Raw genomic sequence first — 12404 nt, 5'->3', positions numbered from 1 at the left:
TCCTACTACTCCCTTGGACCACCCCAGGCCCAGTATCACCTACTTCAGAAAATACTGAACTAGACTGCGGACATGAGCTCAGGAAGGCAAGGTATTCACCGCTTCTTTGGTTCCATGAAAGAAATCGCTGTGCTTAGCAGTATATCTTGTTTATGTTCATGGAGCGTGGAGCTATGAAACCTTACTGTCAAGTATTTCACTGGGTTACATGCCTGGATATGTGCAGAGCCTGATGTCTCATTTATTCTCCTGTATTTCTTTATTTCCCTTCTTAACGAAAAAAGTAAAGGCAGAGTTGAGCCAATATATGGTTCTCTCACAAAATTTATTGCACAAAGAATTCTCAAGAAGCCATTCCTAGAGTGATAGATAATGCAGAGGGTAGGGCCTTGCACTACCTGGTGGACCTGGGTTCAATTCAGCATCCCACATGGTCCCCTGAGCCCTCCAGGAGTGATCTCTGAGCACAGAGCCAGGAGTAACCCCTGAGCACCACCAGATTTGGGACCATCGTCCCCTAGCCACCTCCCAGCGCCCCCCAAAAGAAGCTTTTCCCAAAAATCAAGTTCCTGTAGTGTATTTTAAATGATTATATTATAGAAATAATTTATATAAGCAACCGTATGAAATTAGCATATAAATAACTTTGGAGACCCTACTGTGAAGTGGTACATCAGTAAAGTATTCCAGGTTCAGTGCAGGCCCCTTGGTAAATCTTGTGGATCCAGGGAGCTCAGTTCTTTCTTTTGGCGTCCCAAGCAGCCTTTCAGACCACCTTCCTGCTTTCAGTTGCTCAATCAGGAAAAGACAGCCAGTAGCCCTCTGTTCCCCAGTCATTTCTGTGCTTTTATTCCGACACTGCTTATGGAACTTGTAAAAGGTTCAAAGAACCCAACCCTAATAGGTTTGTCCATGAATTCCATTTCTTAAGGCCTCTGAGAGTGAATTGCTCCATCTCAGAGACTTAGTTGAGGGGCTTTTTGCTACAGTAACTTGCAGACCTTTGGGCCGTTCTGTTCCTCTCACCCTAACCTAAACTTCTTTGTTAGTGTTCAGATACAAGAAGGCATATCTCCACCATAGTCATAGTAACTTGCCATGAACATTTCTCAACATTTCTCAACATTTTCCACTCAGATGCAGACAGATCACTCCGGCCATCTCTCTTTTACATACTCTCCACTTGGGCTTTATATCCTAGAGGGAAGAACAGTTAAGGTAGACAGTACAGGTTCCACAGCATAAGCCTCTGTCTGGAAGGAACTGTAAATCATTTATTAACATCTGCCTTCAGCAAGGGACAGCCTGGACCCCAAGGAGGGAGTGTCACTGCACTGCCCCCAGACTGGATCTCCAGAGCCACACGGGGACTCAGATCCTGCCATCCAACCATGGCACCCCAAAAGGGTGCCCCCTCTTCTGTTTTTCTGTTTTGTAATCTGAGGATTTCAAAGTAGCTGGGAAAGACCACTTGCTTAAGCTGGAAGGACCCAGAAACTTTCGCTCCACCCCAGACTCTCCTTGCACTTATTTCTGTTTTCCCATAAATGCAGTAGGATTTTGGCCAATGTCTTCCTGCTCCGTATGCAGAGTACATTACTGAATAATCCATCTGCCTGCCGGGGACCTCTGGGATCTTTGGATTTGACAAATTTGGTCTTTTCTGAGGGAAAGAATAGGAAGCATCTGGAGATTTTCTAGTATGGTAGAAAAGGATTATGCAGCCCTATTTTTTTTTTTTTGAGATAGTGAGTTTTGCTAGACTTTGTGACTTCTCCTTCCCACTTCACCCCCAAATGAGCCCACTCTTTTTTTTTAATTTTAAGGAAACTGATTTATAATTCTATTCAGTGATAGAGTTTCATGCTGTAATGCTGTAACACTACACCCTCTACCACCATACCCTCTCCACCACTCCCCTCATTTGTATGTGCTGTATCACTGTAGCACTGTCATCCCATTGTTCATCGATTTGCTTGAGCAGGCACCAATAACATCTCCATTGTGAGACTTGTTACTGTTTTTGGCATATCTAATATGCCCTGGGTAGCTTGCCAGGCTCTGCCATGTGGACGGGATATTTTCGGTAGCTTGCCGGGCTGTCTGAGAAGGACGGAGGAATCGAACCCAGGTTGGCCACATGCAAGGCAAATGCCCTACCTCGTGTGCTAGTTTTTAAAAATGATTTCCTCATCTTTAACATCAGAATGACTGTTTGAGGCCTATCTCTTCCTGCGAATTGCGAGGATTGTGAAATAAGATATATCCCACTATCAACAGGGACCTGGATGTAAGTGTTTCCAAGTCTCAGTCTGTGGTCCCATAACTCAGGCTTTTCTAACATCCAGTTTCTAGTTCAGTAAAGCACTCCTTCAGTTCTTAGCCCCACCATTTGTCATGTGAGTGGGGTTGGATAGGAATCAGAAAATAACTGAATGATGCTCATTTTAATCCTAAGTGGCCATTAAAAATCCTTCTTATGTGATCTGATTAATTTTTGAACCATAGTGAAGTCATGGGTAGAAATCCTAATTATTGTTTTCCATTCTGTCTGATTCATTTGTTAATATCTAATAACTTCGCCCAAACTCAAAGCAGGTGCACTGCTCATGCTGGTAGCAACCTCAGTCCAACAGAGCAGCCTAAGAACAATTTTTCACGTGGCACCTTGGGGGAGCCTATGGCAGATTTTATGTGATGATCACCTCTGGCTTTGGGAAAAACAGGTGTATCGTTCAAGCATACAACTTGTTACCTTTTTCACTTAGTTTCCCCACAAGTTAGAATGATTCCTTTTTGCTTGGTTGCCATTGAAAGTTTGGACTTTGTGACCTTCTGATGTATTTTATTATTTTAAACAAAAATCTCCTAAGCCCCAAATCCAACCAGTCCTGTCCCTGTCACCCCAGTATTCTGGAACCCGCTCACTGCTCTGGAACTCAGCCCTCTTAAATTCTGATTTTTATCTGGAATTTGCACCCCATACCCCACCACACACACATACCCTCAGAGAACTTTATTACCTGTGCTATAGTACCTTTCAAATCTTAAAGTGCTTTTATTTCATATTGAAGATGATCATTTGAGGAAACACCCCCTATAGTGGTCTTTTTAAATTTTTGACTCTAGCTAAAAAACATCAGCAGCTCAAAGCTATTGAGGCAACAGGATTCCATTTCTGCTGGGTGATGAATTAGGTTCCCACTCAAAAGTCTAATCCCAGGCACTAAGTGTGTTCAGCACCAACTTGGTCTAGCAACCTCAGTTGCCTATTCTCTCCTTTTGTTATTGGGGCCACTCCCAACTGTCAGTGTGGCCCTTTTGGTTTAATGCACAGGTCAGCAGTACTGGGGGATCATGTAATGGTGGGGGAATCAAACTTAGGACCTTGAGCCTCCTTGTCAATTGCTGTATCACTTGAGCTATCTCCCAGCCCCTCTGCCTGTTCTCCTAGTGATTATAAGAGGAGAACAAAGTGGAATGATTCACTTCTGGGGAAAATATGGTAAGATTTGATGATGTTCCATGAGGACATTAGAATGGTAGACATTAGCATATCTACACTGGGCTGAATCTTTCCAGAATGTTACCACATAAACTCCTTGTGAGTTATTGTAACCTGAAATATTGCCCATGGGGAGCCAGGGCTCTAAATATTCAGAGTCTGAATACTCTGTCTTTCAGACCTGGGCTGGCCAACACAGTGTCCCCTCATTGTATGTGGCTCTTGAGCCCTTGGAAAAACTGTGACGCATCCTAATCAAAATAAGCCAGGAGTTTAAAAAATACATCCCGGGGCACAAAGATTTGGCACCAGAGAAAAGATAAAATAGCTGTCATTTTTGTATTGATTTGTTTGTTGAGATGACTTTTTAGTTGGATAAATGAAATACATTATGAAGATTTGTTTCACCATGTTTTAACATGATTCTTAGAAAATGTAAGGAAATGTTAGGTGGGAACCATTGTAGTTATTTTATTTTTTAAATTTGTTTTGGGGGCCACACCCAGCAGGGCTCAGGGCTTGCCTCTGGTTCTGCATTCAGGGATCAGGCCTGGTAGTGCTTGGTGAGGGTGAGGGGTTCACATGGGGGTGCCAGGAATGAGGTACATGCAAGCCAAGCACCCTGCCCTCTGTACTGTTGCTCAGTCTTCCTGTTGTGTCCTTATTGGGTTTAGACCCTTAGTAATGGGAAGAGCCCATTAGTCGACAGAATCCTTTCTACAGCTCCCTAGCTTTGGGCCCTCGGCTTCAAGAGTTGGACTCTGGGGCTCAAGCACATTCTTTTTTATTTTTTTAAATTCTTACAATTTATTTTATTTTTATAAAGTTGTTCACAATAATTTATTATATTCAGTATTCCAACACCAATCCCATCACAATTACACCTTCCCATCACAATTATTTTGAATTTTCCTAACCACCACCCAAGCTATCCCAGTAGCATGCCCTAAATAATTTATTTTGTCTTGCCTGTTATGGATAATTCACTGAAAATGATCAAAGAAGTTTTCCTTAGATGAAAGTGTGTGAAGATTATTGTATCTCACCCTGGAGCCATTAAGCCCTTTACTAACATGTTGTTACTGGTTGAGCCTTGTGTACTGTTTTTTTGTTTTGTTTTGTTTTTAACACAGATTGGTTGCCTTCTACTTTACATCCCATCCAATATGGTGTGTTACTCCTGGTATATCCGTGGTGTACAGTATGTAGATCATTTGCGACCATGCACTCCAGGAATTCTAAATTTTAAATAGGGTGATACAGCTGGAGTTAAATTTTTAACTGGATGGTGACTTTGGGGTCCGGAGGCATGTCTACAGCATTTTTGCTCTCTTACAAAATTTATTTGTGAGTCTCTGGATCAAGGCCAGTTAATGAGCTTAAATGGAACCAGAGGCAGTTCATGGGTGTGACTGCCTGACTCCTAGAAGAACAGGGAGATTGGGGGAGGTCACCCATCCCGGACTCCACGAGAGCCTGGAGACTTTGGTCACAAAACCCACATACCTGAGCTTTTCAACAGATTCACTCATGAGCATGGTGGGGGATTTCAACTGACAGTCATTCTGTGGAGGTGTTTCCATGTGCCTGGCCCTGGGGAGAGCTGGCCAGTCAGTGTCCTGGTAACTCTGTAACCTGAGGCTTTTATAATGGCATCTCAATCTCTTCCAGGCCTCACCAGCCACAAGTGTCCCCTTTCCACTCTGTAGTCAAGAGATGAAAGCTCACCTCATGCTCGGTGGAGGAAAAATAACATCTTTGCACAGAAGGTCACTCAGTCAGCACAAGGCGAGGCTTGACTGAGCACAAAAAATGTCATGCTCAGCTATTAACGTCCTAGGTTGTCACATGGGTGTCCTGAGGGGGAGGCCTCAGGAGGCAGTACCCATGTGAACTCTGCTTGCCTTGAGTCAGGTGGGCACATGGGTGGCACAGCCAATCATGTTTGAAGGCACAGACCATCCCAAACACAAACTGTCCTATCTGGTGTCTAATGTCAGATTCCAAGGGCTGTTAAACACCCACCTTGGCACTTGGCAGTTGACTGAACTTACATTGAGGAGGTGTGTGTATGGCAGGGGTTCTGGGGATGCCATTCTGTGGTTAAATAAATGGGAATCTCTGTGGCCTTCCTCCTGCACACTGGGCAGATGGATTAAAATAGACACAGTTTGGGGGTATGGTGCACAGCAGGTAGGATGTTTGCCTTGCACACTGCCGACCTGGGTTCGGCCCAGTATCCCATATGGTCCCCCAAGCACCACCAGGAGTAATTCCTGAGTACATGAGCCAGGAGTAACCCGTGTGCACCGCTGGGTGTAACCCCAAAAAAGCAAAAAATAAAAAATAAAAAAATAAAATAGACACTGTTTTAATATGGTTTTTTTGTTTTGTTTTTGTTTTATTGTATGTTTTGGGAGTCACACCCAGTGATGCTCAGGGGTTACTCCTAGCTCTGCACTCAGGAATTACTATTGGCATCGCTCAGGGAACCATATGGGATATCGGGCATCAAACCCAGGTTCGCTGTGTGCAAGACAAACACCCTACCCACTGTACTATCACTCTGGCCCCCTTTTTAATTTTTTTATAACCATTTTTATATCTACCCAGTTGTACCATCCTTCCAGGTCGCATCCATTTGGCAGTTTCTCTGTAAGTTAGGAAGCTTCTGAACTGCTAAGGCAGGAGATTCAGACAGGAAGAGCCTCTTAGGGATCTATCGATCATGAGGGGGTCAGATTTAGCCTCCCCCAGGCCAATGGCAATCCAGTGATTGGTCCCAGGGTGGCACCAATATTCTAATATAAAAATGTCTCATATGGAAACCCAGTACTTGTAGGTACAGTTTGGGATGAGAGCTCTAGAAAGGACCTGTGTTTGGAAAGATCTGGAAAATCTGTGCTCATAGGCGTGTCTCCAGAGTGGAGCTGCCTGGTGGCTGGTGGCAGTCAGCTGGCCTTGCAGGCAGGATTTTGGGGTCCTTCAACCTTCAGAGATAGCATCTGACCACAAAGACACGCCTTTCTACAGTCAAATTTTATTAGAGTTACAATTTACCAAAAAATAACAAAGAATTTCTCCTGAGCGTCAGCCAAGCACGTCACTGCTGGTTTTACGAGGGCTGCCTTTCAAGCTAATTATGCTCCACTGGAAACAATAGGACCAACAAAACATGAAGCCACTCTTGTTTTTTCCATCTGCAGTCCGGTTATGGTCATTTGTGGCCCTTTAAAATGGTCTCTTAATATAGATAATATAGATGCGTTATTATACGTATAGTTTTGATGACATAGTATGATTTTGAAGTACAGGGTTACAAAGTTACTGCACCTTTACCACCACAAAAATGACCCTCCACCATGGTCCTTAGGTTATTTCTAGACCACTTCTTCCTTCCTGCCCTCTGTCTCCTACTACCAGCTAATCTCAGGTTTGAAACCAAGGCCAAGGGTTTCTCATAGGTTGATACACTTTAGTTCTTGCTTTTTTTCTCTGTATACTGCAGATGAGTGAGATCATCTGGTATTTGTTCTTCTCCCTCTGATTTATTTCACTTAACACCATGTCCTCCAGTTCCAACTAAGCTGCAGCACACTGCAAGATTTCATCTTTTCTAACAGCTACATAGTATTCCATGAAATAGCCTTTTCAATATTAGTTTTTTATACTCTGCAAAAATGAGATCGTTGAATGGTCTAGAAATTAACTTTCCAATCCTTTTTGTTTTGGGGCCACATCCAGCAGTGCTCAGGGATCACTCCTGGCCTTTCGCTCAGGAATCACTCCTGGCAGTGTTTGGGGAACCATCGAGGGTGTTGGAAGTTGAACCTAGGTGGACAGTGTGCAAGGCAATTGCCCTACCTGCTATACCATCACTCTGGCCCCAACTTTCGCTTACGTTTAGATCTTGCTCCCTTGCCTTAACATCCTTATTTATGAAATGAGAATCACAGTCATAGAACAGACTCATTAACTAAACCTCTCTCTCTTTTTCCTCTGTCTTTCAGATTCCTATGACCCGAGCAGAGTGGAACGGGTGTAAAGAGCAGCTCGTAGAGTGGAACCCTGGATGTTTGCTGATGGAGTGTTCTGAGTTGTATGCGACCTCTTGCCCACACACACGATGAAAGCCGTTGGATTTGGGGGAACTGTTCCACCAGAAAACCCATCACCCCCAGAGTTGCTGTGTGAAAATAAAGCAGTAGCTCATCCACACATTCGATTTTGTGGCATGAAGAGTTAGCACCTGTATGTGGGAGAGTCACGTGGGTCCTCTGGAATGATGGATTTAACTCAGGCGGTGAATAACTTTGTGTTAATCTGGTTCTCTGTGAAAGCTTCAGCATGGACCATGCAGTGAATGGTTTTAAAAGGATGGTGAATGTTGTCAGTCGAGTCCTCTTTCTGCTCACAGGGAGTTTGGGACAGAAGCCACCTTCTCGTGTGCCGGCACTTTGAGTTTAGGGCAAATGTGAATGAGTATGTATGATCCATTTCTAATTAATTTGGCCTTCAGCTGCTGGAAGTCACTTTTACTTACAAGTGACTTGCCATCAAGAGAATAGAAGCAAAGGTCTTTTAAGTTCCTAAAAGATGGAATTTTGTACTATAATGTACCAGGAATATTATTTATCTGGTAATGAAATACTTGGATCATTTGCAAACCTGCCTCTGTCTGCTTTGCACTCAGTATTATCTATTTTTATTTTCTGTATGGATGTTTAGAAATTCTTTATATGAAAAAATAATTGCTGGTTTAAAATAGACCATTTTAACAAAGTATATTTCTTTTTACAAAAAAGGCTATTTTTCTATGATGTAAACAGTTGTTAGGTGGCAGATTTTTAAGGAAGTATTATTTTATTTAAGAGTCTGTATCCCCTTTTTGTGAGCAGAACCCAAAGAGGTTTCACATTTGCTTTAGAGCATATGTCCCTTTACCCCTTTGCTACTTCACCTTAGAAAGTGATGTCAGTGTAAACATATCACAGGGTTAATATGATAAATGTTCTCAAAACTTTTATTTTACAGCAGTAACTATAAGGTTATATTTGAAACTAACCCTCTGAGAGCCAGCCAATATCTCCATGACAATTTTTTGCTGCCATACCACCAGGATTATTAAAAAAAACAAAAAACAAAAAACATAGTTTCATCTTTGTATGTTAGTGGGGATCAACCTCAAGATTATATTTTCCTCCTCTTTCCCCTTTTAAAGAAATAAGTATTTTTATCTTGAATGATCCTTAGTCTCTGCATATTTTTAAGTGCTGGAGACATTATATATATATAGATAGATTTATATATATATGCCATTACAAAAGTATTATGAGGCCTATGTATTCTCCTGTTTACTATTGCATTAACCTGCACAATGTTTATGCATTTTTAAAATGCATTTGCTAGCTAATATTTCCAGAATGGTTTCTTTGGTTCTCCTGCCCTCCTCTCCTCTCCTCTCCTTGCCTTGCCTCGCCTCCACTCCTCTCTGCTCCTCTCTCCTCTCCTACTTTACTTCTTTCCTTTCCCCCCTCCCCTCCCTTTGAGAAACCAGATTATCTATTTTTAGACATTTCAAATTCCTAAAATGTGAACTGTTGGGTGGTCTACAATTTGGCCCTACTCTGACTGACTGGGCTCTCACAGCCTGTTTTTATCTGTACCATATGATTTTATTTCCTAAGAACTTCATGTATTTTGGACTCTAATAAACAAACAAAACCTAAGTAATTCGGGGGGTTGGGAATCTTTTCTAGGACCCTTATGTGCAATTCTGGTTCTTACCTATAAACTTGGCCACCTCTTTCCCGAGTTTGACTCTTGTGAAAAAAGACTTTTGTTTTCACAACATAAAGAGATGAGCCAAGTTTTGGTAGGAATGGTGGAAACTGTTTTCCCAGGAAAAGTTTTGTCCAGCAGAGGTCAATTACTCTGTTACAGTTGGTGAATGACTCAAGCCATCTAGCGAAACAAAATGAAGGGGTGACTTGGAGGGCTTTGGTGGGGGGTGTGCCCCTTTTTGAATGCAAATAAAAGTATGTGTGTATATATATGTATGTATATATGTATATATATACACATACACATTCTAAGTTCAGACACATACATATATATTAGTCTTTTCCGACTTTAAATTTTGTTGATAATATTTAAAGACATCTTTTAATCAGAAGAATTAATTTTAGCTTATTCCTCAAGAGAAAGAGAAGGATCCTAAAGAGAATAATTTGCTGTACTATATGTATATCTCAGATAAGCCAAACTATATTGGTATTCACTTTTGTTTTATTCTAAATTGTTGTGTCTCATGTTTCTGAAACCATTCTGAATATTACTGAAATTATTGATATTTATTCCTTTAACCTTTATTTCTGAAATCCAGCCTGTATATATGTCTTGGGAGGAGTGGGAGGAAGGTAGCACCTTCTTGGGTAAATAATATAATCTGTCATCAAATATAGCCTTCCCAGAGGTTTTGGCCTCAATGCTAATAATTGTTTTATTAGCTGTTTTTCATACCTACATAACTTTGTTATTATTCGTGGCTGGATAAAGTTTTCAAATTCTGCATTCATCATTGCTTTTTTTGGCATGACTGTTGGTATCTTAACAATTTGGGATTTATGAAATTAACTCTTCTCATTTTGACCATTTGTGCTAAAATTGATATGAAGAATCCCCTGTGAAATACATTAGTATTTCTTGATTTGAGAGAGAAGCCAGCACAATGATAAAAATAGCTCTGATTACCTTTTGTGAAAGATGGTTTCTGAATGACCGAAAACCAAATATTCAGGTTATCATTTTCAGCCCCAGAGAACTCCCAAAAGGTGGCAGCCTCCAGAACTCTCTGCCCTGTGGCTCCTGACTACTTGGATTTCCCTTTTCCCAGGTTCCTTAAAATATCTCTACTGTCCAAGTTCCTGGTTCCTTACTTGAGGTGTAGCTTGAGATGGCAATTCTGGTTTCTCACCCATTTGACTGCTGGTCAAGGGATGTTGTTCAGGGTAAGTGTTTTAGCCAATGAGCTGAAAGTCGACTGACTTCTGTACAGCCTGGTTTCAGAGGCTTCCCAGCTCTGAGAAGGAGATAAGATAGACTCCACCTCACCCCAGTTTTACATGTGAGCCCCCCCTCACAGACTATGTTTGTGTGCTCTGGCTTTTCTGTGGTTGCTTAAAATGATGCAGTAACATCCTTCGCAGCATCAGGTTAGCCTCTCCTGGGAAGTGACCAGAGCAGCTCATGTTTCTCTCAGTATCTGAGCTGAGAGAAGCATTTCCGGTTGTGGAAACGCTTGTTGGTAGCGACAAGAGGATTCGGATCATTGTTCTGCCGGGTGGGTCCATGAGAGAGATGAAGCTTAAGGGATGGCACGGGGTTGGGAGTATGTGTCTTCTGCTGAAGGGATTGCCGGCCTAAGAGATTGCTTGCTTTTCCTTGGGGGCGTTATTTTTTTTTTTAACTCTGAAGCCCATGGATCTGCTTGTGGGAGCAGAGTTGCTTCTCAGGACAGGATTTTGGAGACACAATTCTATGCAACCTTTAGGAATCTGCCTGGTGGAAGGTCCCTCTCCCGGAGCCTGGGCTGGACCAGTCTGAGACCTACTAAGCTGAGGGAGAGACCATAAAGTTGCCTTCGAAAAGAACCGTTTCCAGTCTCTATATTTTGTTATTAGAAGAGAAAGAGGGAATGATTAAGAGTCTGACTCAGATGGAGGTGTCTTGAAAGGTTGCTTATTGCCCATGCAAACAGTCCTGGGGTTCATGAGCATTGTTGGGGAGTGGGCAGAGTTCCTGCGGATTCCTGGCCATGACTTGGAGAACTCTTGCCACAGTTGTGTTTACTACAGAGGACAGGGAGGGCCTTGTTCCATGGGCTCTGCTCTGTGACTGAAACTTGACCTCAGTGTCAAGTCCACACTATTGGGTCAGCCTGCCCCAGTGCCTTGACTGGGGGGGAAGAGAAGGAGGAAGGAGTGGAGGGAGAGGAGGAGGAAGGGAGGGAGGACTAAGAGAAGGAACCCTTGCTGAAATGTTCCCCTTTCCTGGATGCAAGCCAAGTATGCTGGGCCTGCAGCTCAGCCCCGTCTCCCTCCTCCCTTCCCTCAGCCATACAGTGGGACCGAGATGTGTGACTTTGAGGTCACAGGGCAAGAGGGAGACAAAGACAAGTGCAAGTTGAGAAGCAGATGGCAGAAATCAGAAATGAGAAACATGCCTCTGCCGGGGAGGAAAGCAGGAACAGAGAGATTAGAAAGCGCCATGAGAACCGCCCTAAGCCTCCAAACACTGCCCTGCCCAGAGAGCTCAGCAGAAGCATCTCAAAACACCAAACTCCTAAAGTTTGGTGAAGGCCCTAAGACCCCATAGACCCTTTGATTTTGCTCAGCATTTCAGTTCCCTGGGCACCGTCATGCAAGTGGCAGGCAAAGAGGGCCTGGGACATGATACGACTGGTGTTGGTTGAGGGCCAGGTAGGGTGGGGCAGGAGCCCTCAGATCAGCTGACCCCCAAGTCCAAGAGCAATGAGAGGGAAAGGTGAGTAGGGGCGACACCAGCAAAACACAGATGACTCTCGCCTTCAAGGAATTCTTGTATCTCTCTGCACTATGTTAAGACTGGCTGTTTAAGGTGGCTGGCCTGCTCCTCAACACACATGTCTGAAATAAAGATTTTTGCATGAAAGAGCTTCTGTTCTTGTCTTTGGCTATGGGTACAAGGGCTGCCCCATTCACCTTAAAAACTGGGTCCTCCCAAGTGCTGCAGCCTGCATGGGCAGCATCAGTGACGGACAGAACAGCTTGGCCACATCCTGCATCTCCACATCATAGATCCTGGAGCACTGATGCTCTTTTTTGGCCTACTGCAGAGTCCCAGCGGAGGCTTGAGGCTG

At 43.2% G+C, this 12404-nt stretch overlaps 1 protein-coding gene across 2 annotated transcripts in view; it reads left to right on the top strand.

Moving 5' to 3' along the window:
• JCAD (junctional cadherin 5 associated) overlaps window positions 1–12196 on the top strand; it is a 103128-nt gene extending 90932 nt beyond the window's left edge. For both annotated transcript variants that reach the window (XM_055146835.1, XM_055146834.1), the window contains exon 4: window positions 7516–12196. In XM_055146835.1, the coding sequence (XP_055002810.1) occupies window positions 7516–7550 (35 nt within the window). In that variant the 3' untranslated portion in view covers window positions 7551–12196. The remainder of the gene's footprint in view (window positions 1–7515) is intronic.
• Window positions 12197–12404: the final 208 nt, after the last annotated feature.

Source organism: Sorex araneus, chromosome 9 (genome assembly GCF_027595985.1).
Source record: "Sorex araneus isolate mSorAra2 chromosome 9, mSorAra2.pri, whole genome shotgun sequence".
Classification (NCBI taxonomy): domain Eukaryota; kingdom Metazoa; phylum Chordata; class Mammalia; order Eulipotyphla; family Soricidae; genus Sorex; species Sorex araneus.
The sequence above is the reverse complement of the archived record's forward strand: the minus strand, read 5'-3'. Positions and strand labels throughout refer to the sequence as shown.